This window comes from Asparagus officinalis, chromosome 1, assembly GCF_001876935.1.
Source record: "Asparagus officinalis chromosome 1, Aspof.V1, whole genome shotgun sequence".
In the NCBI taxonomy this organism is placed as follows: domain Eukaryota; kingdom Viridiplantae; phylum Streptophyta; class Magnoliopsida; order Asparagales; family Asparagaceae; genus Asparagus; species Asparagus officinalis.
The window spans coordinates 100,729,347-100,752,868 of record NC_033794.1 but is presented as its reverse complement, the minus strand read 5'-3'; the positions used below and the strand labels follow the sequence as shown (position 1 = coordinate 100,752,868).

Below are 23,522 nucleotides of genomic sequence, written 5' to 3'. Positions count from 1 at the left end.
AGGTCAAGTTTCAAACCTCACCACTCACCATTTAATGTAGAGGCCCCCACATGAGGAGAGTTCTGAGTGTGGACCTGGAGGCTTAAATATTAACATGAGAGGTTAAGGGGCTGTTTGGTTGTTGTTGGTAAAGTTGTGTATTTATGACACAACTTGGAAAGTTGTTGTCCACCTCATCAATTTCACTTTTATACTTTTCTTTGTTTGTTTTTTATTCCATTGGAATCATAAAACACTTGTTTGGTTTGTAAAATGAAACTTTAATTGTTTGTTTGGAAAGTGTAAAAAGTGGTCCCTACTCAAATGATCATATTGGTTGGAATTATTTTTTATTATTTTTTCCTAACTTCAATGTTAGCTTTCTTCTAAAATCATGTCTTTTTTTCATGAAATCACTTTACAAGCCACATCAACATATGAAATTACTTTACACTATTTTCACAACTACAAACAAATAATTGAAAGTGATGAAAGATGACATTAGGACCCACTTTTTTACACTTTACATCCTTTTACATGGTAAAAACATACAACCAAACAGCCCATAATCTATTCCTTTATACAAATAGGAGGATCAGAGATTCACTGTTCATGCTACAGTAATGCTACAGTAACATTTACTGTAGTATTATTACTGTAGCTAATAGTTAATTACAAATGTTACTGTAGCACACGGGTGTACTGTAACATTTAAAAGGTACTATAGCAGAGCGGGATACTGTAGCACTTCCAAAAATTCAAACCATGCATATTAAAAAAGCGGGATTACTGTAGCAAAAAAAAATACCGTGCTTTGCACGGACCGCAAACTAGTAATCTTAAAGATAGGTCGGCTTTCGAAGTGACGTGTCAGTCCAACTCCATCCCAGGCGTGCATCGTTAGATAGCAAACCTAACAACTTACATTCACTCGAAGTGATTTCCTAGTATCATATAATTTGATACATTAATTTTGATGCAGTGTTCCGCATTTCAAAAATAGTTTTTAGCTTTAGGCCTTCTCACGTTGTCCGATGTGGGGGCATGTGAATAAATATAGGTTATGAGGTTGTGAAAGTGAAGAGGGTAGACGATGGGAGCAGCATCGCGAGTCCAGTTTAAGTTCTAGAAGAGGGAAGAAGAAGGTTGAATTTTACTTGGATTAGGAACCTTGATCGGATTTATCATCTCAAGAGTTAGAAAAAGATTTTCTCTTTTATTGATTGATTGATGTAATTGAAGATGGTAATACCCTGTATATATACATATATTTTTGGTTATTTATAGTTAGTCCTAACTCCTAAGAGAAGAAAACTATAAGAAAGGAATTCTATAATGCTATGTTTGGGAGTTCAGTAATGAAGAGGAAGGGATCATTAAAAACTAGAATATAGTACAGAAATCCTTCTTTTATCTAAATCCTTGAGTGTTCTGGGTCAGCGAAGTGGAGAATTGATTCCCCTAACCATGTGTCATATTACTTAATGTGTTTGCCAGGTTAACGCGGAGATGCTCCATTATCCATCATTTAATTGTACAAATTTGTTTTGCAATTTTCGGTTAGACTGAGAAGTATATCAGAGGGATCATTAAAAAGTTAGTACACATGAAGAAAATATATTTTATATGAGAGCAAAACATAATAGATAATCCGCAGGGTTGGCTTAGCGGTGTAAGGCCCTGTTGAGAGCTCCTGTTGGGGGACGATCCATAGTGGGAAGTCCCGTGGTCGAATTCCCCAGCAGGTAAAAAACCCTCGGGCCAGCGCCAACCACGTAGCGCTAGCGAGGATCAGTCACATCCAAAATGTGTGGGGACACCTCGTGGGAAATCGAGAAAAAAAAACGCAGCAGATAAAAAAAGTCATGTCTTATTGAAGAAAATTTCAGAGCAAAAAGGGAGGTTAGATTGTATACCAGATGCAAAGCAGGAGAACCAACAAACAGAAAGAGAGATGCCAGTCAAAGATGGGTATCGAGAGAAGACAGTACAGGAAATTTTATATACATACTTCACTTTGAATCTTAGAACCTCTTGCTCATTGACTGAGTGAAGATACAACCTGTCAATGCTCCAGAAGAAATGGAAAAGAAACTTAGAGAAGAGATGGTAGGTGGAAGAAAAATCAAGGTTAGTAAACTTAGTGCACACGATTAGCACCTGGACAGGAAGAGAGAGGCTCGGTCCAAGCTCTAGTAGCTTGTGGGCCTCAGAAATATCTAGAAAGGTGAACTGAATTCACACTGCTAGTACGCTCCATCATGGAGGTACATTCTTTATAGCTCTAAGTTGATCTGCTCGATCAGCGAGACCAGAACCTGGATGTATACGTAGCGTACCCAGTGGAATTGAAGCATCGGCGGTCATGTATCCCAATAGAGGCAGAATGACGGTTTTCCACACACTTGACCAATCTACTCAATTAGACAAAAAGGAGGATTCAGTAGAAATTAACATTTTGCATGTAGCCTGCGACTTCTAGAAAGAAAGAAAAATGGCAAGCTATGAAACTAAGATTGGAGGTCCAAGAAAAGTGAAAGGTCCAAGTATGAAAAAAGATGACAAGGTAAGGGAAGTTTACATGTCCCATAGAGATATAAGATTAGTCTCTAATCGCATGCACCATGACAAATGCACCAGATCCACAGGATACTTTTCTCAATGAATAGACTAGTTCGCTAACATTTCGGTAGATGTTGAACTTGTACAACGGCGATACCTTTACCACTAGGCAACTATTACTTTTGTTGTATAATTAAGCATATGTGTTTAAGATAAGTACTGTTAAAGTAAGAGAGAGAATCTTGGGTAAATTTCCCTTGAGTTGAATATTGAGTGTGCACATATATTTATACAAGTATAGGAGTGTGAGGTTTGTTCTCCCAAGCAATGTGGGACTAAAACCCACTACAATACACTATTATCAACAGCCCCCTTCAAACTCATGTTGGATCAAACAAAGTGAGTTTGCGTACAAGAAACTGGAACCGATGAACATGTAAGGCCTTTGTGAAGAAATCTGCAAGCTCGTCAGCGGATGAAACATGAGGAAGTAGAATTGTCTTGTCCTTGATAACTTGGTGACGGACAAAATGAGCGTCGATCTCAATATGTTTAGTACTTTCATGAAATACTGGATTATTAGCAATCTGGATGGCACTCTCATTATCACAGTAGAGAGGAGTATGAGTCGTAACTGAAATACCGAAATCACTGAGAAGGCGACGAAGATGAATAATCTCTTTAACTGTTGTGGACATTGCACGATACTCTGCCTCAGTACTAGAAAGAGTAATAACATCTTGTTTCTTACTTCGCCAGGAAATAAGGGAATCACCAAGAAATATACAATAACCTGTGGTAGACTTTCTGGTAGTTGGATCACCAGCCCAATCAGCATCAGAATATGCACAAAGCTCTAACTTAGATGTAGCAGGAAACAAAAGAGAGCGAGTGCTAGTACCCCGGAGGTACCGAAGAATCCGTAATAAGACAGTATAGTGTACAGAACGTGGGTCACTAACAAATTGACTGATAATACCAACAACATGAGAGATATCTGGTCGAGAGATACACAAATAGACCAACTGACCAACAAGATGTCGATATCGGGTAGGATCAGATAGAGGCTCACCGTCAGTAGAGCAAAGTTTGACATTTTGCTGGAGTGGAGTATCGACAGTTGCATTGTCAGTTAGCTCAGCTTGATTTAGAATATCTGAGAGATACTTCTGTTGAGACAGTAATACACCCCGCGGGCCTTGAGAAATTTCTAGACCAAGAAAATACCGAAGAGATCCAAGATCCTTCATGTGGAACTGTTGTTGCAACTGAGATTTTGCGTATTGTATACCTACCATATCATTACCTGTAATGATCATATCATCTACATAGATGAGTAATAAAACTCTGCCACGCGATGTAGTGCGAACAAATAGAGAAGCATCTTGATGACTTTCTATAAAGCCCGCTTTGAGCACGACATCGCGAAAACACTCAAACCAAGCGCGGGGTGCCTGTTTGAGACCATAAACAGCACGACGAAGGAGACATACATGTCCCGGAGGAATATTTGACCCTGGAGGCGGTTGCATATATACGGTCTCTGATAAAGAGCCATGAAGAAAAGTATTTTTGACATCCATCTGGTATAAGGGCCAACGATGAGCAGCAGCGACCGCAAGGAGAGTACGAACAGTGGGCATCTGAGCAACAGGAGCAAAGGTCTCCTCATAATCAATACATTGTTGCTGAGTAAAACCTCGCGCCACTAAACGAGCTTTTCGACGTTCAATGGTGCCATCAGGATGAAACTTGACCTTATAAACCCATTTACTGCCAACAAGAGAGATCCTAGGTGGACAGGGAACAACATCCCAGGTATGAGTTTGCTGAAAGGCTTGAAATTCCTCAGCCATAGCCTGTCGCCACTCTGAAATTTGAACTGCCTCTTGGAAGGACTTTGGCTCAACAATAGTATGAATGACAGCAAGAAAGTTATGAAAGATAGGTGAATAAGAAGTAACAGAAGCATACCGGGCAGGCATGACATGTGGGCGTTTGCCTCGACGAAGAGCAAGATGAACCTCAGGCGGGGGAGATGCTGGCGCAGGTGCGTGGAGATCAACAGTATTATATGGAGTGAGAGTTGTGTCCACGGGATATAGATTAGATGGTGTAAGAGAAGAGTCGGGTAAGGAAGAGTCAACAGAAGGAGAGGGAGAGATGTCAGGGAGATCTCGAAAGAAAAATTAAGGTGAAGAAGTGGGTGATGCAGTTGACGGGGAAGCATGATCAGTAGAGTGGAGGAAATTAAAGTCATCAGAAGTAGAATAATATGGAGAATCCTCTTCGAACTGAACATGACGAGATATATGAACTCGACGAGTTGCGGGATCATAACAATGATAACCTCGATGTTCTGAACTAATTCCTAAATAAACACAAGAAACAGCTCTGGGAGATAATTTATCACGTTCGTGAGATGGCAGAAGAACAAAACATCGACAACCAAAAACGCGAACTAGATCATAACGGGGAGGATGAGTATAAACACGACTATAAGGAGTAGCACCGGAAAGAGAGCTAGATGGAGTGATATTAATGGCATGAGTCGCAGTGAGAATATCCTCAGCCCAGAAACGATGAGGAACAGAGTAAGAAATGAGCATTGATCGAGCAGTATCGAGGATATGACGATGTTTGCGTTCAGCAACACCATTTTGCTCATGAGTATAGGGACATGACTGTTGAAAGATAGTCCCATGAGAGGACATGATAGAGCGCATGGTAGAGGATAGATACTCTTTGGCACAATCAGAACGAAAAACTTTAATACGAGATTGCCATTGAGTGAAAATCATAGTAGTGAATGCTTGATAAGCAGTAAGTACGTCAGAGCGATTCTTAAGTAGGTAAACCCATGTAAAACGAGAGAAATCGTCGATAAAGCTAACATAATATAAGTAGCCAAATGAAGAAGGCAAAGGAGCTAGTCCCCAAATATCAGAATGTACTAAATCAAATAAGGAAGTGGATATGGATGTACTCATTTTAAATGGTAAAGCAGTGAATTTAGCCAATTTGCAACCAGTACATGACTCAATACTAGAACTAGATGATACAGGACCAAGTACTCCAAACTGAATAAGACTCTCCAGCCTTTTATTAGACACATGACCAAGTCGTCTATGCCATAAATTGGCAGGAAGCGAGGTAGAGGGTTTTGACGAACGAAGAGAAGCAATAAGAGAACGTGGACGTATGGATTCTGGAAGGTGAAGGTATTCCAAAAAATACAGTTTGTGCCTCCTACGACCCGCCCCAACCGTCTTGCCCGTCTGTGGATCCTGCACAATACAAGTATCAGAAGAAAATGAGACAAACAGGCCCGCCATGTATAAAGAGCTAATAAAAATTAAATTCAAGCACAACTGAGGAGCCACATAGACGGGACCAAGTATTAGACGACCAGATGGATCATTTTATGGGTAATAGAGCCATACTGAGTAATGGACAATGGTTGTCCAACAACTGTGTAGATAGGAGGAAGAGAGGATGAAGTAAAGACAGAGGATAAAAGTGAGGCATTACAAGTCATATGAAAGGAACAACCATAGTTAAAAATCCAGAGATCATTCATACCAGAGACCGAATGATTAGCCAAAGAACCAACAAAATGCATACCAGAGAGTTGTGCGGTGGATGTAGAGGTGATATGTTGAAAAGCATCAAGTTGACGACGAAGACTTTCAATAGCTTGAATAGTAGAGTCTGAAGTAGTAGGAGGTATAGCATTGGCCAGCAATCCTGGTGTACGAGAGGTTGAGACTGAGGGGGTCGCCGACCACGACCAGTACCTGAGGAACGTAACTCAGGATGAAGCTTGAAGCATGTCTCAATGTGGTGTCCTTCCTTCTTGCAATATTTGCAAGAGAGCTTAGATCGAGCCTGTGGAAAAGTATGATTCATAACAGGAGCAGTGACAGGTACAGACAAAACAGTCTTATGTGAAGAGGTAGGAATGTCTGTTGACAAATTGAGTCGTATTGTCTGCTGTCGGGTCTCATAAGCAGTGAGAGCTCCCATAACTGAGGCCAAAGTCGGAAATTGAGGCTGATGAAGTAGTTGATCAGCCATAGTTGAATATTCGGGAAGAGACTGAAACAGTTGATGCACCTCATGCCGTTCGTACCAGGCTAGCCAGTCTTCATATGTGGAATTACGTCCAGGAAGCATGGAGCGTAACTCTGTCCAAAAAGCTTGCATTTGTCCAAAATGGGACTGCAGAGATGAACTACCTTTGCATTGTAGAGCAATGCGTTGCAGAAGATATGCCTCCCGTGCACCCGAGCACTCAGTGAAACACTCAGTGAGACGAGTCCACATGGCCCGAGCAGAGGGAAGCGAGCCAATCTCGACAGTGAGACCAGAGCCAACACAGCGAGTGAGATAATCCATGACACGAAATTCCTGCAATTGCCACTCTGAACTCTCCTTGACATAGAGAGCACGAGCAGTCTGAAGATCGACATCACCACTGCCAGAGGTAATAGTACTGGATAAAGCAACAATGCTGATGGACGGTAAAACTGGTCCCGTACCGGTGAGATGATCAAGCAAACCAACGCCACGCAAGGCATTGGTGACAATGGTGGACCACCCTGCCCAGTCACTTTGATCATTGAGGGGCAAAGATGGTTTGAGAATCTTCTCTGAATGAACCATAACAGCAATGTTCAGACGTTAAGACGTCGAGATGTCGTTACTACTGCAAAACGGCAATGCCGTTCGTTTGAGGCCTAGAGACGGCTTGAAACGACGATGCCATTAATTTGAGACCGAGAGACGGTCTTGAAACGGCAATGCCGTTAAAATAGAACCCGAATGGTAGAATGAAACCCGAAGGTTTAAAATAGAACCCGAAGGTTAGAATGAAATCCGAAGGTTAAACGAGAACGCGATTAAGAGGCCGCAAAGCGGCAATGCCAAAATATCTGGCAGATGAACGCCAAAAAAAAAAACATTAAACGGCTGCAAAGCAACAAGGTCAAGATTTGGTAACAGAACGCAGAAGCGTTAAAAATTTTATTTGAAGGGAAATAGCCCTAGCTCTGATACCATGTTAAAGTAAGAGAGAGAGAATCTTGGGTAAATTTCCCTGAAATAGCCCTAGCTCTGATACCATGTTAAAGTAAGAGAGAGAGAATCTTGGGTAAATTTCCCTTGAGTTGAATATTGAGTGTGCACATATATGAGAGAGAATCTTGGGTAAATTTCCCTTGAGTTGAATATTGAGTGTGCACATATATTTATACAAGTAGAGAAGTGTGAGATTTGTTATCCCAAGCAATGTGAGACTAAAACTCACTACAATACACTATTATCAACAAGTACAAACACAAGTCCCACCTCTGTACTGCACTGTGCATGAGGTTAGTCCTAATGAACCCCCGCCTTCAACCACAAATAATATTATGGCTTCGAAAATACTTGACCTGTCAGATCCAAACAAACTGGGAAGGTATTTGAATAGGGAACTTTGAACCTGATAGAATTATTGGATTGCACGAAGCTGATTCTGACCTGGCCCATTTTAATGTGTACCTTCAATGGGTAGGATTTGGATGTAGAAGAACTGACCCCAAGCCTAAAATTATCTTGGACCCGTGGCTTGTGCCTTAAATATAACATGTACCGTATGTTGCATGGAAATAGATACCGGTACACATTCGGTTATGAGACATAGTTTACATGAGATCAATATTGTTTTTTCTTTCACATGTTATGAGAATTAAATTTCTATAACATTTTTACCTTTCTTTTATTATGGTGATTATAACTGGAAACAATTCATTTTTGTACTAGATACACAAAATTCCCTTTAAAAGCATAGTTCAAAACTGAGTATGGGCTGAAAAGAACACAACCCTTGTCCAAGTTTCAGAAAGTAGATCTGAAGTATAAGAAATATGACCAAAAAGTGTGTGTATGACTAGTGTTTTAAATTAGAACATGTATTTTAAATTGAGTCCGCATTTTAACACATCTATACATATATTCAATGTGTGTCCAAGAATGTATTGGTGTCCGCTACGGGTTATTTGTAGGTTACACATACGGCTTCATGGCAGCTGAATCAACGCAACGTAGCATGTACCGATGGGTGAGAGGGGGTCGTGATAGAAAAAGCCCTTCCCTCTTGTGCGTATGGATCAGCTAGTAACAAGAATAATCTCACACGCATGAAAAGTAACCAATCTCAATAAACTACAGAACACTTTCCTCAAAAATAACTATCAGAAAGTGACACAAACATCAAATCTTGGAAAAAAAAAATTCTCCGCTACCCAATGGATAAAATACAAACTCTTCTCAAATCCCTTACCCAAGGATTTGAGGAACCATCTAAAGCAAGACAATGAATGGTTACCTTGAAGCAACGGTCCATCAATCCCAGTCACTTTTCAATCTCTTCCAAGAAAACCAGACATAGAATACAGCAAAGCGCTACGACGATCTAATTTGTCCTGCATCAAAGGATCCAAAAGTGTCAATGGTTTCGGTTGCAAACCCCGTATGAAGCTGACTGATTCCTGCTCAATTATAAAATATGTCATTGCAGAAAATTTTGCAAGGAAGAGCCTATTAGTCTTCTTTTGCAGGTCAGAGCGTAGCACTTCTCACCTACTCAAATTGAGTACTCTACAAGATAGCAGCAGAAACTTTAATTATCGCCACCTACCAGCTTAAATATACTTAAAACAAAAATCTCCATCTTTGAATAGTTAATATGCTGATGGAGCGTGCGCATTTTAATATACCTTCTAGAACACACCATGTGACATATCATTTTTCCATTAGTTATTTCTCAATATTTTTCGAACTATTGATGTTGCACTAGTGATCTCCTGGTCAGATGTCAGGGTTAAATCTTCCACGCTTCTAGTTTTACTAGAATGGTGAATATCTGACCAGTACCAAATAATCTTACAGAACTTCAGAATAAACAACAGCTAGCGTAAATTTTGCCATCAGCCAGCAAGGATTATGACGCACAAATGGTACATTGCACTTGAAACATAAAGAAGGTAAAACTATGAATCAATCGGAGACAGTACAACAGCTAAGCCTTTGAAGTTTATCATTTAATTTCCAAGCTCCAACATAGACTCTATTAACTTTGTTCCCTCGTTCTTATTCAATAAGTCTTGTTGACGTAGATCAGACATAAGAAATTAACATCATGATCAAATTATAAGCGCAGTAAGTCCTAAGCTTTTTGCTTATTCTTTAACTTAAAGCATTTAGGAGAAGACGCCATCTCACTGAGAAGGAGAAACACAAGCCATGAACTCCTCATCCACCTCTAGAGAAGCCATGGACTCTGGTAACAGACACACCTCGATATCCACACTCCCTCCACCCTCCTGCCCAGGATACGATGTCACTTTACCACCAAACTTATCTGCAATGCCACTCCTCAATGCCACCGCCTTCCCCCATCCAAAATCACATCCATACATGTCAAACCTTGGTGAGCTCCCAATCATCAAAGATGAATTCTTAAGTCCACTCAACCGATACACAACAGGCTTCTGATGATACTTCCTAACAAATTCCCTAATTGCAGTATCAGTGTGCAACGTCACACTCTGATGCACAAGCGAAGCTGCCCATCCGAGCCCATGGGCCATCAGTTCACCAACCGTTGCACTTGCAACCGCTGCAGACATTGAATTCCCAAAGTAATCGGGCGATAACTGTGGTTGCAGTCGTGCACGGTATTGAATTGAAAGTAAGCAACTAGTCTTCTGATCAGGAGGTAGACAACGTGCACGCGTGACAGATCGCCATATCAGGGCAGACAAGGCTTGGAAAGAGGAGATTACATCGGTGTTACACTCCTTGTTGGCCTTTGCTTTTAACTGAGCAATGGATTGTGAAGAGAAATGAAAGATCTTTTCTCTTAGAGGAGGTGGGTTGGGCCTCTCAATGTATTCCTCCGGGTCTGAGAATGGTAGCTTTATAGGAGGGTTTTCTTCCTCAATGAACCAACGGTCATGAACGGGAGGCCTAGAGATGGTGAAGTCACCTTCTTTTGTTGAGCGGGCAATCTCAGCCCAGGCATTAAAGAAGTGCCAATAAGAGGTACCGTCCCCAACAACATGATTGAAACAACAAGCAAGAAAGATGCCATCGGAGAGTTTTGTAAGCTGAATGGCGAGAAGTGGGAGAGTGTGGCCATCGTGGTTGATGGCTCCATTAAAAGGAAAGAAAGATTGAAGGAACGACGGAATATCGTCTGATGGAGCAAGAACATCAGAAATTGTGACATCAGGGGCTATGGCATAGATGAACTCCGCCCCTTGGCTCTTGCAGTCGATTGAGACTTGTAGACCGCTGATTTTACCGTTATTGTCTAAAACCCGTTCAGTTTTGAGGCGACCAGCGAGAGGGTAGAAGTGGCAGAGGGCGACGGACAGAGAGGACATCAGGCGATCGATGATACTCTCGATGGAGAACGCAGAGGGGAGGTTTGAGAAGAGGAGCCCTTTCTGAATGTAGTTTAAAGAGAGCAGGGGAAGGTCCCAATGCGTGAGATGGCAGATATTGACAGCAGGGTTTGGGCATGATGAGGGTTTAACTAAGCATTTGGAGACTTGAACGATCATGGGAGGAGGAGATGTAGCCATTATTCGGATTTGAAAAATTTGAACCCCTCAATAGGCCACTCAAATCATAATAAGACCTCCCTCTTGCAATTTTTCTTTCTTTGCCTCCTCCACTTCTGCATCAATAACATTTTGTTCTTTATATAAACAAGTTGGACAAATTTTCAAAACAATCCCTTTTGCAAATTTATTCCCAAAAAACAACTCATTTCTCTCTTATTTGTAAAAACCGACCTGGTTTCAGCCTCAGCGTTGAAACCAGGTCGGTTTTTACAAAAAAAAGTTCCGAAACTTCACGGGAGTTGAACTCCCGTGAAGTTTCACAGTTCAAAAAATTTGTTTTTGAACTAAGAAACTTCACGGGAGTTCAACTCCCGTGAAGTTTAGCAGCTTAATTAAAAACTGCTAATCTTCACGGGAGTTCAACTCCCGTGAAGTTTCGGAATTTTTTTTGTAAAAACCGACCTAGTTTCAACGCTGCGGCTGAAACCAGTTCGGTTTTTACAAATAAAAATTAAAGAGGTCGTTTTTTGGGAATAAAATTGCAAAAAGGATTGTTTTGAAAATTTGTCCTAAACAAGTTGCTAATTACTAACTGTTGTTTTCCTATGATATTGAGGTGCAAAAATGTGATAAACATGACAGTGACATAATTGTTAGTTTCAAATATCAGGGTCAAAGTTGGTGGCTAGTTACTTCTCCTTGGTGGCTAGTTACTTCTCCTTCGTTACATCATCTATAATTATGTGCCATCTTCTTTGCAACTTCCTTCAAAAGTTTGGACCCACCTGATAGTCCGTAGAAAAGCTTTTCTAACACTTGAAAGACTTATCATGCGGAAAGCGTATCGTTCAGTATCACTGGTGATCAGGTATCCCTGAGACCAGTATAATTTCCCCAATTAAGGGCAGAACAGTTTATCATCTAGTACTCCAACTAATTTTAATGTTAGATTCTACGTTACTAAATGAGGGCAGACTGCAGAGTATGAGCATTCAGGAATATTCTGGAATAAGCAAAAAAAAAAAAAAAAATTCACAAATAAACCTGTAAATTCACAGTTCAATGGAGGAAGCAAAGGATGGGATATGAGTTAAGTATATTGAGAAACTTTGAGCTAGTTTGAGATGACCTTGTAGATGAGCATAAACGAATATTGTGACCAGGAAAAAATCAAACAGCCCAAAAATTAGTATAGGGAGACGGGAATAAGTGGAGGACACAAAGGATTAATGAATTACTTTCCTACAGGAAAGGAATATACGAATTGTCAGAGTGAAACCTGAGCATGTAAGAAATTAACCAACGAGTCACACATTCAGCTTGAGCTTTAGATTGAAGTGGTTGTCTCACATACATAAATACTATTGCAGCTCTATTACACAAACATAAAAATTGTACATAAAGTCAAGACAGTATGAACTATTTAAAATATTTGAGACAGCATTATTTCAGATAGAACATGTCTTCAAGAGTAAATCTAATCTTTTTGCAGAATCAACATTTAATGAGAAGAGAAAGTTGTTACTTCGTAGAGATTTATTTCCATCAGAATGAGATTATACACATCCTTTCTCCTAACCTCAGTAGGAGGCTTTAAGATTAACATGAGAGGTTCAATTTAGGTGGCAAGGGTGTTTGCTAGGTATTCCTTTGAAGTGATCTGTCGATCCAATGCCATGCCATTTCCAGTAACAAGTGAGAAAAGGTGAATTAGGCTCTACGCTACCACATTGGTGCATCACCAATGAATCGTTTTTTGAGAGAAAGATCAACAATGAATCTTTTGTAAATAAGTGAAACTAGCTCCATTCTCTCCAATGCATCAAATATGAAGTTCACTCCAGTCCAGTCCAGTTATATCAATACAAGATGTTGATGACTGTTATTGAATGGCCCAGTCCAGTAAGATCAATATCGGGTGTAAAATGAATAAAGATTTGGAAGGAAAGCCAATCGAGTCATGTATTATGATATGTATAAACAGTAAACACTATCCTATATGACACCCCCGGTAACTACTAAACTCAACATATTTCCTTTATCTGCTATCCAGTGTGGAATTTTTGAATCCAACGTAACCCTTAGAAGAGTGGGTAATTACATATGCAGCAGAGTAGAACTGCTAAGAACTTAGAGAGAAATTCGAGAAAATATGAAGGAATTAGTTCTGAGAATTCCAAGGGAAGAAAAATTATAGGCCTAATTGGTGTTTTAGTAAAGGGAGTTTTCAATATGAAAAGTATAGCAGGTTATGAATTTTGATTTAAGAATAAAATGAGAGAGATGATTCTGAATTATGCAATAACAGATGCCCTTAACATAACCAACCAATGCTTGAATAAGAGAAATGAACAATTGAATCTTTTAAATATAAATCAAACTATAGGTATGTGCATTTGTAAGAAATTAGAGGTTGGTCAAAGTGAGAGAGAATCGACTGAGATGGTTCTCACATGTACAACAGAGGCCAATAAGCATGTAGCTTAGAAGAAGTAAAAGATGGCAACAAGGACTGTACTAGGCTTTACATAAATGGATGAAGGAAATTATACATAACATAATGATTGTTAGTTAACCAGCAAGATGTTCCTTTACAATTAAAAAGAAAGAAAAGCGTTGCGTAGCCTACCTCAAAAGTTCGAGATGAAATCATAACTGTTGTCTATATTGCAAGGATTCTTCAATAACATAGATGAGCCCATATCCGTTATCCAATTACTCAGACGTTTGACATAGCCAGATACCACCTATATCAAAGATGCAAAAAGATGTAGCAGAGATAAGTACATCTAATGCATAATTTCAAACTACAATTTTTTGTAAATGCATATATATCACTTGTATACTTCATCAATGAAGAATTATTGACAATTGTGGGACTCAAAAAATTTTATACAATTTGATTATATTGTGTTTTGTTACCCCTTGCATCTTAGAAGTTCATGTTATATTGAAACTATAATAACTCACAAGCACTCAGTTTCATCAACGATGTACCAATTTACTAGACTTGCAAGAGTCTTATACCTATATACCTGTATCATTTTGAGTCCACATCTTATATCTGTACTAGTGCAACATATTATGTTGTGTTGTCATATCCTTGCTCCACGTGAAATTTAGACTATAGCGGGACAAATTTGCATTAATTCAAATGAAAATCACATTTGTGTCTCGAGTTGCATAGCAGACATAACTGGCCAAAAAAACAACCCAGCTAGCCAATCTAATAAAAGTAGAAACTTCTACTCCAGACTGTTTCCTAGAGTTTGCAAATTTCAAATTACATGATCTGTAATCTTTTGGTCGATTGAGACAGTAAGAACGGCGGCTGAGCACCCATAGTTTGCTGTAAACACATCAGTCATCTGTCATGCTACCCTGATACTGCTAACTTGTATCGCTAATAACCAAACAGTACCTATTGTATCACTTGTAAAAAATTTAACATGATTTCAGCTCGCAATCTAAACAGGAGTATTCAGATAATTTCAACTGTAACTTTCAACAAAAACAACAATTAATTGCTGTGTGCAATAAATATTTAGTGGAGGTCTTTGTATCCTGTCACGTACTTAATCGACATGGAGCTCCTTTTAGTAAAAGTTTATCCATAAAGCTTTCTCTTTAGCAAGTTCAGACTTGCTGAGTGATAACATTGACTTTCTTATTTCTGATAATCAATCTAATAGTGAGGGTTCTTTCTTTGATCAGTTGGAACAGCTGCGAAGTAAATAGAGATGGTCAAACAGTTGCAGAAAGACCTACTAGCAACAGTTTGAACCTTTGCTAGTAGGATTACCAGTACTTGTGTTAAGTACCTTAATCCACATAATTGAAACCTGGTTTGGAAACTAGAGGAACTCAGCAAGAGTTCCCACATCAAAATTGAGTCCGCTAACCCCATTTTCAGAGTGACGTGAGGGTTGGAGACATGCAACCTACACTCCTGATATCTTTGTTGAGGACTATCATCAGATTCAAGCAAGGTATGGCTACGATTCCAACATTGTCAGAGTTGAACTATATTAGAACAAAAAATTACAACCCTCAACTCCCACCACAACTTTGGAGTTTTGGTGTGTAGCAGAAACCTTTGACATGGTATCCAAGAAACCCAGGTTCAATTCCCACTAGCCACGCATTTAAAGTGGATTTGTTGGGGGACAAAATAGATAGTGTTGTGTGAGTCAAGGTATCGGGCCATAAAAAGGGTTTAAAGTGGATTTTTTAGGGGACAAAATAGATAGTGTTGTGTGAGTCAAGGTTTCGGGCCATAAAAAGGGTGCCCAACCTGCGGGGGCATATGTAACCACAGCTTCGAAATTTTGCTATTAGTGGCCAGAACCTTTGACAAACTAGATTAGAAGTTTTATTATGATGTTTTGGTTAATATATTTTTTCATCTAGTCAGAAAAAAATGGTTGAATATATTCAGTTGAGTTGGATAAGTTTACTTGGTTAATATATTTTTCCATCTAGTCAGAAAAAAAATGGTTGAATATATTCAGTTGAGTCGGATAAGTTGCTCAGCATACAACTTATACCTTTGTTTGAAGTTGCTAGCTAAAGTTAAGAGCCAAGTAAGAGAGGTGCAACAGATGAAGAGAACTAGCTGCGAGCAAATTGGAACGGAGCTTGATTGACTGGAGCGGAAGATCACTGGTTTCAGAGCTTGAAGGGTAAAAACTTGTAGTGTTTTTCACCTTTTATTTTCATAAATAAGTTAAATGAATAATGATAATTAATGAACATAAAATAGAAAATAATTTAATCTGGACTATCCAAGCTTCGTGTACGTTGATATGCCGGTCAAAGGTTTACAGAGAATCTAAGGAATTAGTATAGAGATTGAGGGATACAACTTTCAGTTCTAGAAACAAAATGAGACTAGATCGTGAAAGAGAAGAGACAATAATTGCTATAGACAAAATTCATCCAATACTGTATTCCTGAAATTACGTAAAAATTATTTGAACAATGTTAGGCTCATAAGAGACAACTACTGAGAGTAATATTTGCCACGACAAGAATTAGACTTCAATAGATTATCACGGGCAGACCAGCTTTGAAGGAACTTCACTATGGAGGGGGTTTCCTATCATAGCCAAATCTAAACGGCTGCAGCAAGTTGCTTGCTCATGTAGAAAGAAAATTTGGACTTTTGCTGGTCCACTAGGAGGTTGTGAGTCCCACTTTTGCACTCCCTGAGTAGGTCAAACTAATCAGTATTGCTCCCCATGTTGATGTGAGATAAGGGTATTGACCCCAACAAGTGAAAATCCCAAAGAATCTCTAAAATAATAGCCTCGGTAGAGCAATTGCAGCCCATTGAAGACCGAAGTCAGGTTCCATGTATGGCAAAATACAAAACAAATCCTCTATTACAAACTTTCAGGGTTCATCTATGTTGGGACAAACCCGGGACCTAATAGAGCAATGTCCCAGCGAATAGTAGAGCAGAAGTATTAAAATAAACACACAGATTTATGTAGAAAAACCTCCTAAATAAATTTGGAAAAAAACCACGAGCAAGGATAGAAAAATTCACTATGAGGAAAAATTTTGGAGTTACAATCTCTCTTTACAAGGAGTAACTCTCTATTTTTCTCTCACTCTTCTATATGTGGAGTTGTTATTTCTGGGATGATCTCAACTTAAGGCTAGGAGGGCTATATATAGGTAATTTTGTGGTAGGTATGTACAGTTGCTACAATGTTTCTACGGTAACAGTTGGTGGCTCTGTGGTTGGTATTTACTGTAGCGGGTAGGTGGTTACTGTGCTTTCTAACAATCTCCTTCTTGAAGATTAAATTGAAAATCAATCATATCTTCACATTATTTTTTCTATCTTGACATCTTCATGTTGCTCACGTCTTCGACAGACCATAAAATGAGCGACACCAAATAAATTTATCAGTGTTGACTGTCTTTGTTAAAAAATCTGCTAGGTTTCTTTTGTGTGAATTTTCTACATATCCACTGTTCCTTCTTCCACTTTTTCATGAACGAAGTGGTACTGAACTTGAATGTATTTTGTTTTTGAATGAAAAGCTGAATTTCTTGCTAAATGTAAGCACTCTGGCTGTCACAAAATAAAAAAAATCTTCTTTTGTTCATGTTCGAGTTTCTCCAATATCATTCTCAACTATATTGCCTCTTTACTAGCTTGTGTAGCTGCTGCATATTCTGTTTCTGTTATTGATGTAGTCACAATTGACTGCAGTTTTAAAACCCAGCTTACAACTCTGCCAGCAAGTGCAAACATATAGCTTATGGTAGATTTGTTGTTATCGTGATAATCTACATAATCAGAATTAACATATCTATTGACAATAAAATCTGATTCCACATAACATAATGCAATATTGAGGTTCCCTTAATATATCTTAAGACCCTCTTTAAGACATTTTAATATTTTTATCAGGATTTGTCATGTATTGATTAACCACTCCCACTGCTTGTGCAATGACTGGTTTTGTACAAATCATAGTGCGCATTAGACTTTCCACTACTGATGCATACAGTATTCGAGATATCTACATCCTCTCTTCTTCAATGTTAAGACTCATAGTAGAGGATAACTTGAAATTAACAGGAAATAGAGCAAAATTTGACTTCCAATCTTGCATGTTAAAGCACCGCAAGATTTTCTTTAAATAATTCTTCTGAGAAAGTCAAATCTTCCTATTAATTCTGTCTCGGTAAATTTGCATTCCTAGAATCTTGTTTGCAAATCCTAAATCCTTCATTTTAAATTTTTTGGTCAACTGTGCCTTTAATTCTTTGATACGATCTTTATTAGGGTCTACAATCGACATGTCATCAACATACAACAATAAGATAACAAAATTATTTTTACTAAACCTCTTGAATTATGCACAATGGTCTGAATTAAGTCTGTTGTATTCAGGGCTCATGATGAATGAATTAAATCTCTTGTACCAACACCTCGATACTTGTTTTAGACCGTACAGAGATTTGTTCAACTTACAAATCAAGTTTTCTTTTCCTTTTTCTTTGAAATCTTTTGGTTGGAGCATATAAATTTTTTCTTCAAGATCTCTATGAAGAAATGTTGTTTTCACATCTAGTTGCTGTAGATGTAAGTCAAATATAGCGCTCATAGTCAGGACAATTCGGACTGTTGTTAGTCGAACTATATGAGAAAATATTTCATTAAAGTCAATACCTTCTTTTTGAGCATATCCTTTTATGTCCAATCTAGCACGATATCGCTCCATTTAATCATCTCTATTTCGCTTGATCTTGTATACCCATTTATTTCCAATAGCCTTCCTTCTTTGTGGTAGTGACACAAATACCCGAGTCTTACTTTTATGGAGAGCTTCAATTTCGTCTTGCATAGCTGTCATCCACAAAGATGCATTTGTGCTATTTATAACTTTATGGAAAGTTAATGGCTCTTCATCCTCTGTTAGAAGGCAATATGCAACGTTACTCTCCGTAATATACTCCGAGTGCCAAGTCAATGGTCTTCTCTCACGAGTTGACCTTCGAACTTCTGAAGCCTCTGATTCGATTGGTTCTTGTAGATCATGCTCTGATATTGTTTCAGAAGAATTTAGATTATTTTCTATCTTAACAGTTATAGTCTCTGAGTTCTTCCTTGAACAACTTTCTTTCTCTTCACTTTGTAGTTAGTTTTCTACAAAGATAATATCTCTGCTGACGATAACCTTACGGGCAGTGGGATCCCACAAGCGATACCCCTTTACTCCATCAACATGCCCCAAGAATATATATTTCCTAGATTTTAAATCTAGTTTTATAATTTTTTGGGCATTGTACATTACGTAGACTTAACTTCTAAATATATGAAGGTTTGAATAATCAGCTGGTTTGTCAATCCACATCTTCGTTGGTGTTTTTAACTGTATTGCATTGATGGAGATCGATTCATCACATAGCAGACGGTTATTACTACTTCTGCCTAAAAGACTTTATCCAGATTTACAGCTACTAACATTGCTCTTGTTCTTTCTAACAAAGTTCTGTTCATCCGCTTCGCTATTCTATTTTGTTGAGGAGTATATGCAATACTGAATTATCTTTCGATGTCTTCTTGCTTGCAGAATGCAAGAAATTCACCGTATGTGTGTTCTCCTCTATTATCTGACCTCAAGCATTTGATCTTTTTTCCAGATTCAAGCTCGACTCGGGCTTTATAAGCTTTAAAGACTGCGAACACATCAGCCTTCTTCTTGATAGGGTACACCCAACATCTACTGAAGTAATCATCAATAAATGATACAAAGTACTTTGCTCCTCCCATGGATGTAGCTGGTGCTTGCCAAACATCAGAATGAACCAGTTTCAGAATAGCCTTTCTTCTAGAACTCAATGTGCTAAACTTCAACCGATGCTGCTTACTTGTAATACAATGCTCGCAGAAGGAAAGAGCTACTGATTTGAGCCTAGGAAGCAGCTTCTGATCAGAGAGAATCTTCAAGCCTCGTTCTGACATGTGGTCTAGTTTACGGTGCCACATCATGGTTTGTTCTTCTTCATAGCTAGTTAATACCACGGATAAATCAGCTTCCTATAAGGTTTTTTCTTGAGCATGAATAAATTTATAGCTATCTTTTCACCTTTTATAACAATAAGCGCCCCTCTAATAATTTTAATGGCTGAAGTGTCTCATGTGTTGACAACGCATCCTTAAAATATTGATGGCTCTGAAGACTTTTTATCACCACTCTTCTTATTGTGCCAATACTCTGATTTCACATGTCCTCTTTTGTCACAGTTGTAGCATTTAATATTCTTCTTACTTCTTAATTTTAATCTACCATTGGTATGACTCTCACTGGAGCCACGTTTCGTTGATCTTTCTCTTATCACCGATAAGACCTCTGCTTGTTGCGATCTTGTCTGCTTGTCTTCTTTGTTCTTACGCCAATTTTCTTCCTCCAGAACGGCTGCTGTAATGTCGTCAAAGACTAGATAGTGCGTAAGGACGTTGTTTGTTAGATTGATGATGAGTTGATCATACGAATCCGGTGGACTTTAAAGTAGAAGCTCTGCACATTCATTCATACCAATTGTATGTCCCAACGTTGTGAGTTGAGAGAATAGTATGTTTAGGGTGTTGATGTGATCGATCATCGATGTAGATTTTGTCATCCTTAAAGTGTAAAGTCTTATTTTTAAGAAGATTTTGTTGTGCACGGATTTGACTTCATATAGCTTTGTTAGAGTATCTCAGATCTCTTTTGTTGTTTTCTTCTCCTCTATGCTTGACAATCCTTCATCTGCTAATGCCAGATGGAGATTAGCAATAGTATTTTCGTCCATCTTGTTTCACTTTATATCATCTGTGATGTTGTCCGACCTTACACCGATGGTCACTAGACAATTATCTTTTCTCAAGATAGCTATTATTTTTAATTTTCACAATGAAAAATTACTCCTGTTGAATTTCTCAATCACGAACTTCGCCGCCATTGCTTCTACCATGAATGGTAACTTTTACTATTTTATGTAAACAGTAACCATATTTTGTGAACAGTTACCGTACTCGTGAATAGTACCCGTACTTGTGAATAACACTATACTCATGAATAGTGTTCAGTACCTTCAAAAGGTAAATAAAAATCTAACTTATTTTCTGATATGGCGGATCCATTTTTACTTTGTGTACCCCAATATTGTGTGTTGGGAGAATAGTGTATTTAGGGTGTTAATATGGTCGGTGATCGATGTGGATTCCGCCATCCTCAGAGTGTAAAGTCGTCTTTTTAAGAAGATTTTTTTGTGCAGAGATTTGGCCTCGTATAGCTTTGTTAGAGTATCACACATCTCCATTGCTATCTTCTTCTCTTCTATGCTTGACAGTACCCCGTCTGCTAATGTTAGATGGCGATTTGTAATAACATTCTCATCCATCTCGTTCCACTATTTATCATTTGTGATGTTGTCCGTCCTTGCACCGATGGCCGCTAGACAATTATTTTTTCTCAAGATAGGCTTTATTTTAACTTTCACAATGAGAAATTACTCCCGTTAAATTTCTCAATCTCGAACTTCATTGCCATTGCTTCTACTACAAATGGTAACTTCTACTATTTCACATGAACAGTAACCGTATTTACGCATAGTTATGATACTCGTGAATAGTAATCATACTTGTGAATAGCACTGTACTCGTGAATGGTGCCTAGTGCCTTCAAAGCGTAAATAATAATCTAAACTATTTTATGAAGTGGATGATCCACTTTTAGTGATAGTCACAGAGCATACGATAAGCAGATACACGCACCCTAAGCCAGCCTCTGATACCACTTGTTGGGACAAACCTGAGACCCAATAGAACAGGGTCCCAGCAATAGTAGAGCAGAAGTAATAAAATGAACACACAGATTTACGTGAAAAATCCCCTAAATAAATTTGGGATAAAAATCACGGGAAAGAATAGAATAATTCACTATGAGGAAAAATTTTAGAGTTACAAAGAAACTCTCACTTTTTTTTTACTCTTTTATATGTGGAGTTGTTGTTTCTGGGATAATCTCAACTTAAGGCTAGGAGGGCTATATATAGGTGATTTTGTAGTAGGTATATACAGTTGCTACAGTGTTTGTTATAGTAACAGTTGGTGAATTTGTAATTGGTATTTACTATAGTGGGTAGTTGGTTACTGTGCTTTCTAACAATCTACATGAATTTTTCTCCCATTTATCTGCAATCTACAGAGTTAATTTTACAATTACTCTATCCTTTTTAATTATCATGTCCATGTTCACCTAGATCTACCGCAATTAATACTAACCCAAGATAGTGTACTTATAGTAAGAAAATAAATATTAAATTTTGTAATTGGCTGATGGTCCTTTCAGTTCTTTCCAAAAAAAAAAGAGAAGTAAAAAACTAAAATCCTTTCTATCAGCTGAACAAATTCAATATCTTTTGTTATCGCCTTTCGCAAGCCTTTTTTCTCTTGAAAGTAGAATGCTATGTACTGAATTTAAACCTCCCAATTTAGGTAAGACATTGTGGACAAACTTCAATACTCTAAGAACTGTGACTGTGTCCAATGTAGCTATAGCAGAGTTTGATGACTATATTTCTTTTAGCAGAAAGTGATGGGCACCACAGGTTCGCTGGTAGTTTACTAGGCAAGTGGACAATGAATGCCGTTACAAGAAATGCCAGGCCGTTACAATGCAAATGCATCAGCAATTCAATAGGCTAATCTATGTACGTTAAATTCATAGTTGCATGGAACCCAGTTCGTTCCAGTTCTTGGGACGGGTACGGGAATGTGGTACGCTCCTCCTTAGGAATCAGGTACGAGTAGGGTAGGCTTATATGGTACATCAGGGAACGTGGTATGCTTTAGGTTAGGTTCTTAAATGCTAACTAATATTAGTGATGGTAAAATAAAAGAATCACGTTGTCATTAAGATACGCATACTTTATTTACTTAATTGCTCATGTTTTTCTTTTGTTGTTTATTCTTTTAAGAGTTTTTTTTTATTTTTCAAAATATTAACTAGTTTGAATCCAAATCGGGTAGCTGTAGTACGTGAATATGGTTGTGTTCTACGTGAATCTGGGACAATTAAACCCAGATCATGGTTCAATGTAGCATATATACCACGTTACTGACTTCTATGGTAAAAATTTTCGGCAAGCCTCCAGTAAACAAGAAAAATCTATGAACTTGCAAGAAACGAATCCTTCAGAAGTCGTGTCGTAACAAATCTTTCCCAATCATTTAGAAAGCATAGGCAGCTGGGTTCTATTTAACTCTAGTTTTGTCAAACAAAATCCAATCAATGTAATTTGGCACTTCTGCTATCTCTAACAAACTTCCAAAATCATTATTGGACTCCCTACTTTTATGAACTTAGATAGTAACCACAGATTTAATTCTTTGATTTCTCAGAGAGATTATCTTCTTTGTTTATAGACAAAATGACCAATTGTCCCCCTTGAAGTACTTAACCCCCAACTGAACGCCCAAACGTACCAATTACCCATTATTTCCCTTACACTATGTGTATGGGCTCAAATGTGGGTCATTTTGTGAGTTCATGGTCAAAAAATTATCAGATTAAAAACGTGACGGTGTTCTTGTTCTTTCATTTCTCAAGGCAAATAACTTGATACTTTAGGGAGAAAGTTAGGAAATCAGTAATATTTAAAAGGGGAGTTGGTCATCTCGTCCTCTTTTTATATAATGTTCCGCCCAAACTAAAGTGTAGCATCAGAGAATGGAAAAAGAATACACAAAGGAGATTCAACCGAGAAGCTATTGGAGATGGAGTAGGAAGGATCTCTTCCCTGAGGAATCATTTCAAAGCTGGGCAGCCTATCGATCGGCACTTCGCCAGACGCATC

General features: G+C 38.4%; 1 protein-coding gene and 1 long non-coding RNA gene across 4 annotated transcripts in view; both read right to left on the bottom strand.

Moving 5' to 3' along the window:
* LOC109828803 overlaps positions 1–23,522 on the bottom strand; it is a 36,315-nt gene that overhangs the window by 8,000 nt on the left and 4,793 nt on the right. For 2 of the 3 annotated variants that reach the window (XR_002243844.1, XR_002243846.1), the window contains 2 exons: positions 13,786–13,903; positions 8,759–9,008 (listed from right to left, as the gene is read on the bottom strand). This is a non-coding gene — a long non-coding RNA (uncharacterized LOC109828803). Of the gene's footprint in view, positions 1–8,758; positions 9,009–13,785; positions 13,904–23,522 lie in introns of those variants that run through there. The other variant, XR_002243845.1, reaches the window with a different exon arrangement.
* On the bottom strand, positions 9,485–11,259 carry LOC109828801 (uncharacterized acetyltransferase At3g50280-like). Its single transcript, XM_020395746.1, has one exon. The coding sequence runs from the start codon at positions 11,172–11,174 to the stop codon at positions 9,804–9,806; it is 1,371 nt and encodes a 456-aa protein (XP_020251335.1). The 5' UTR covers positions 11,175–11,259; the 3' UTR covers positions 9,485–9,803.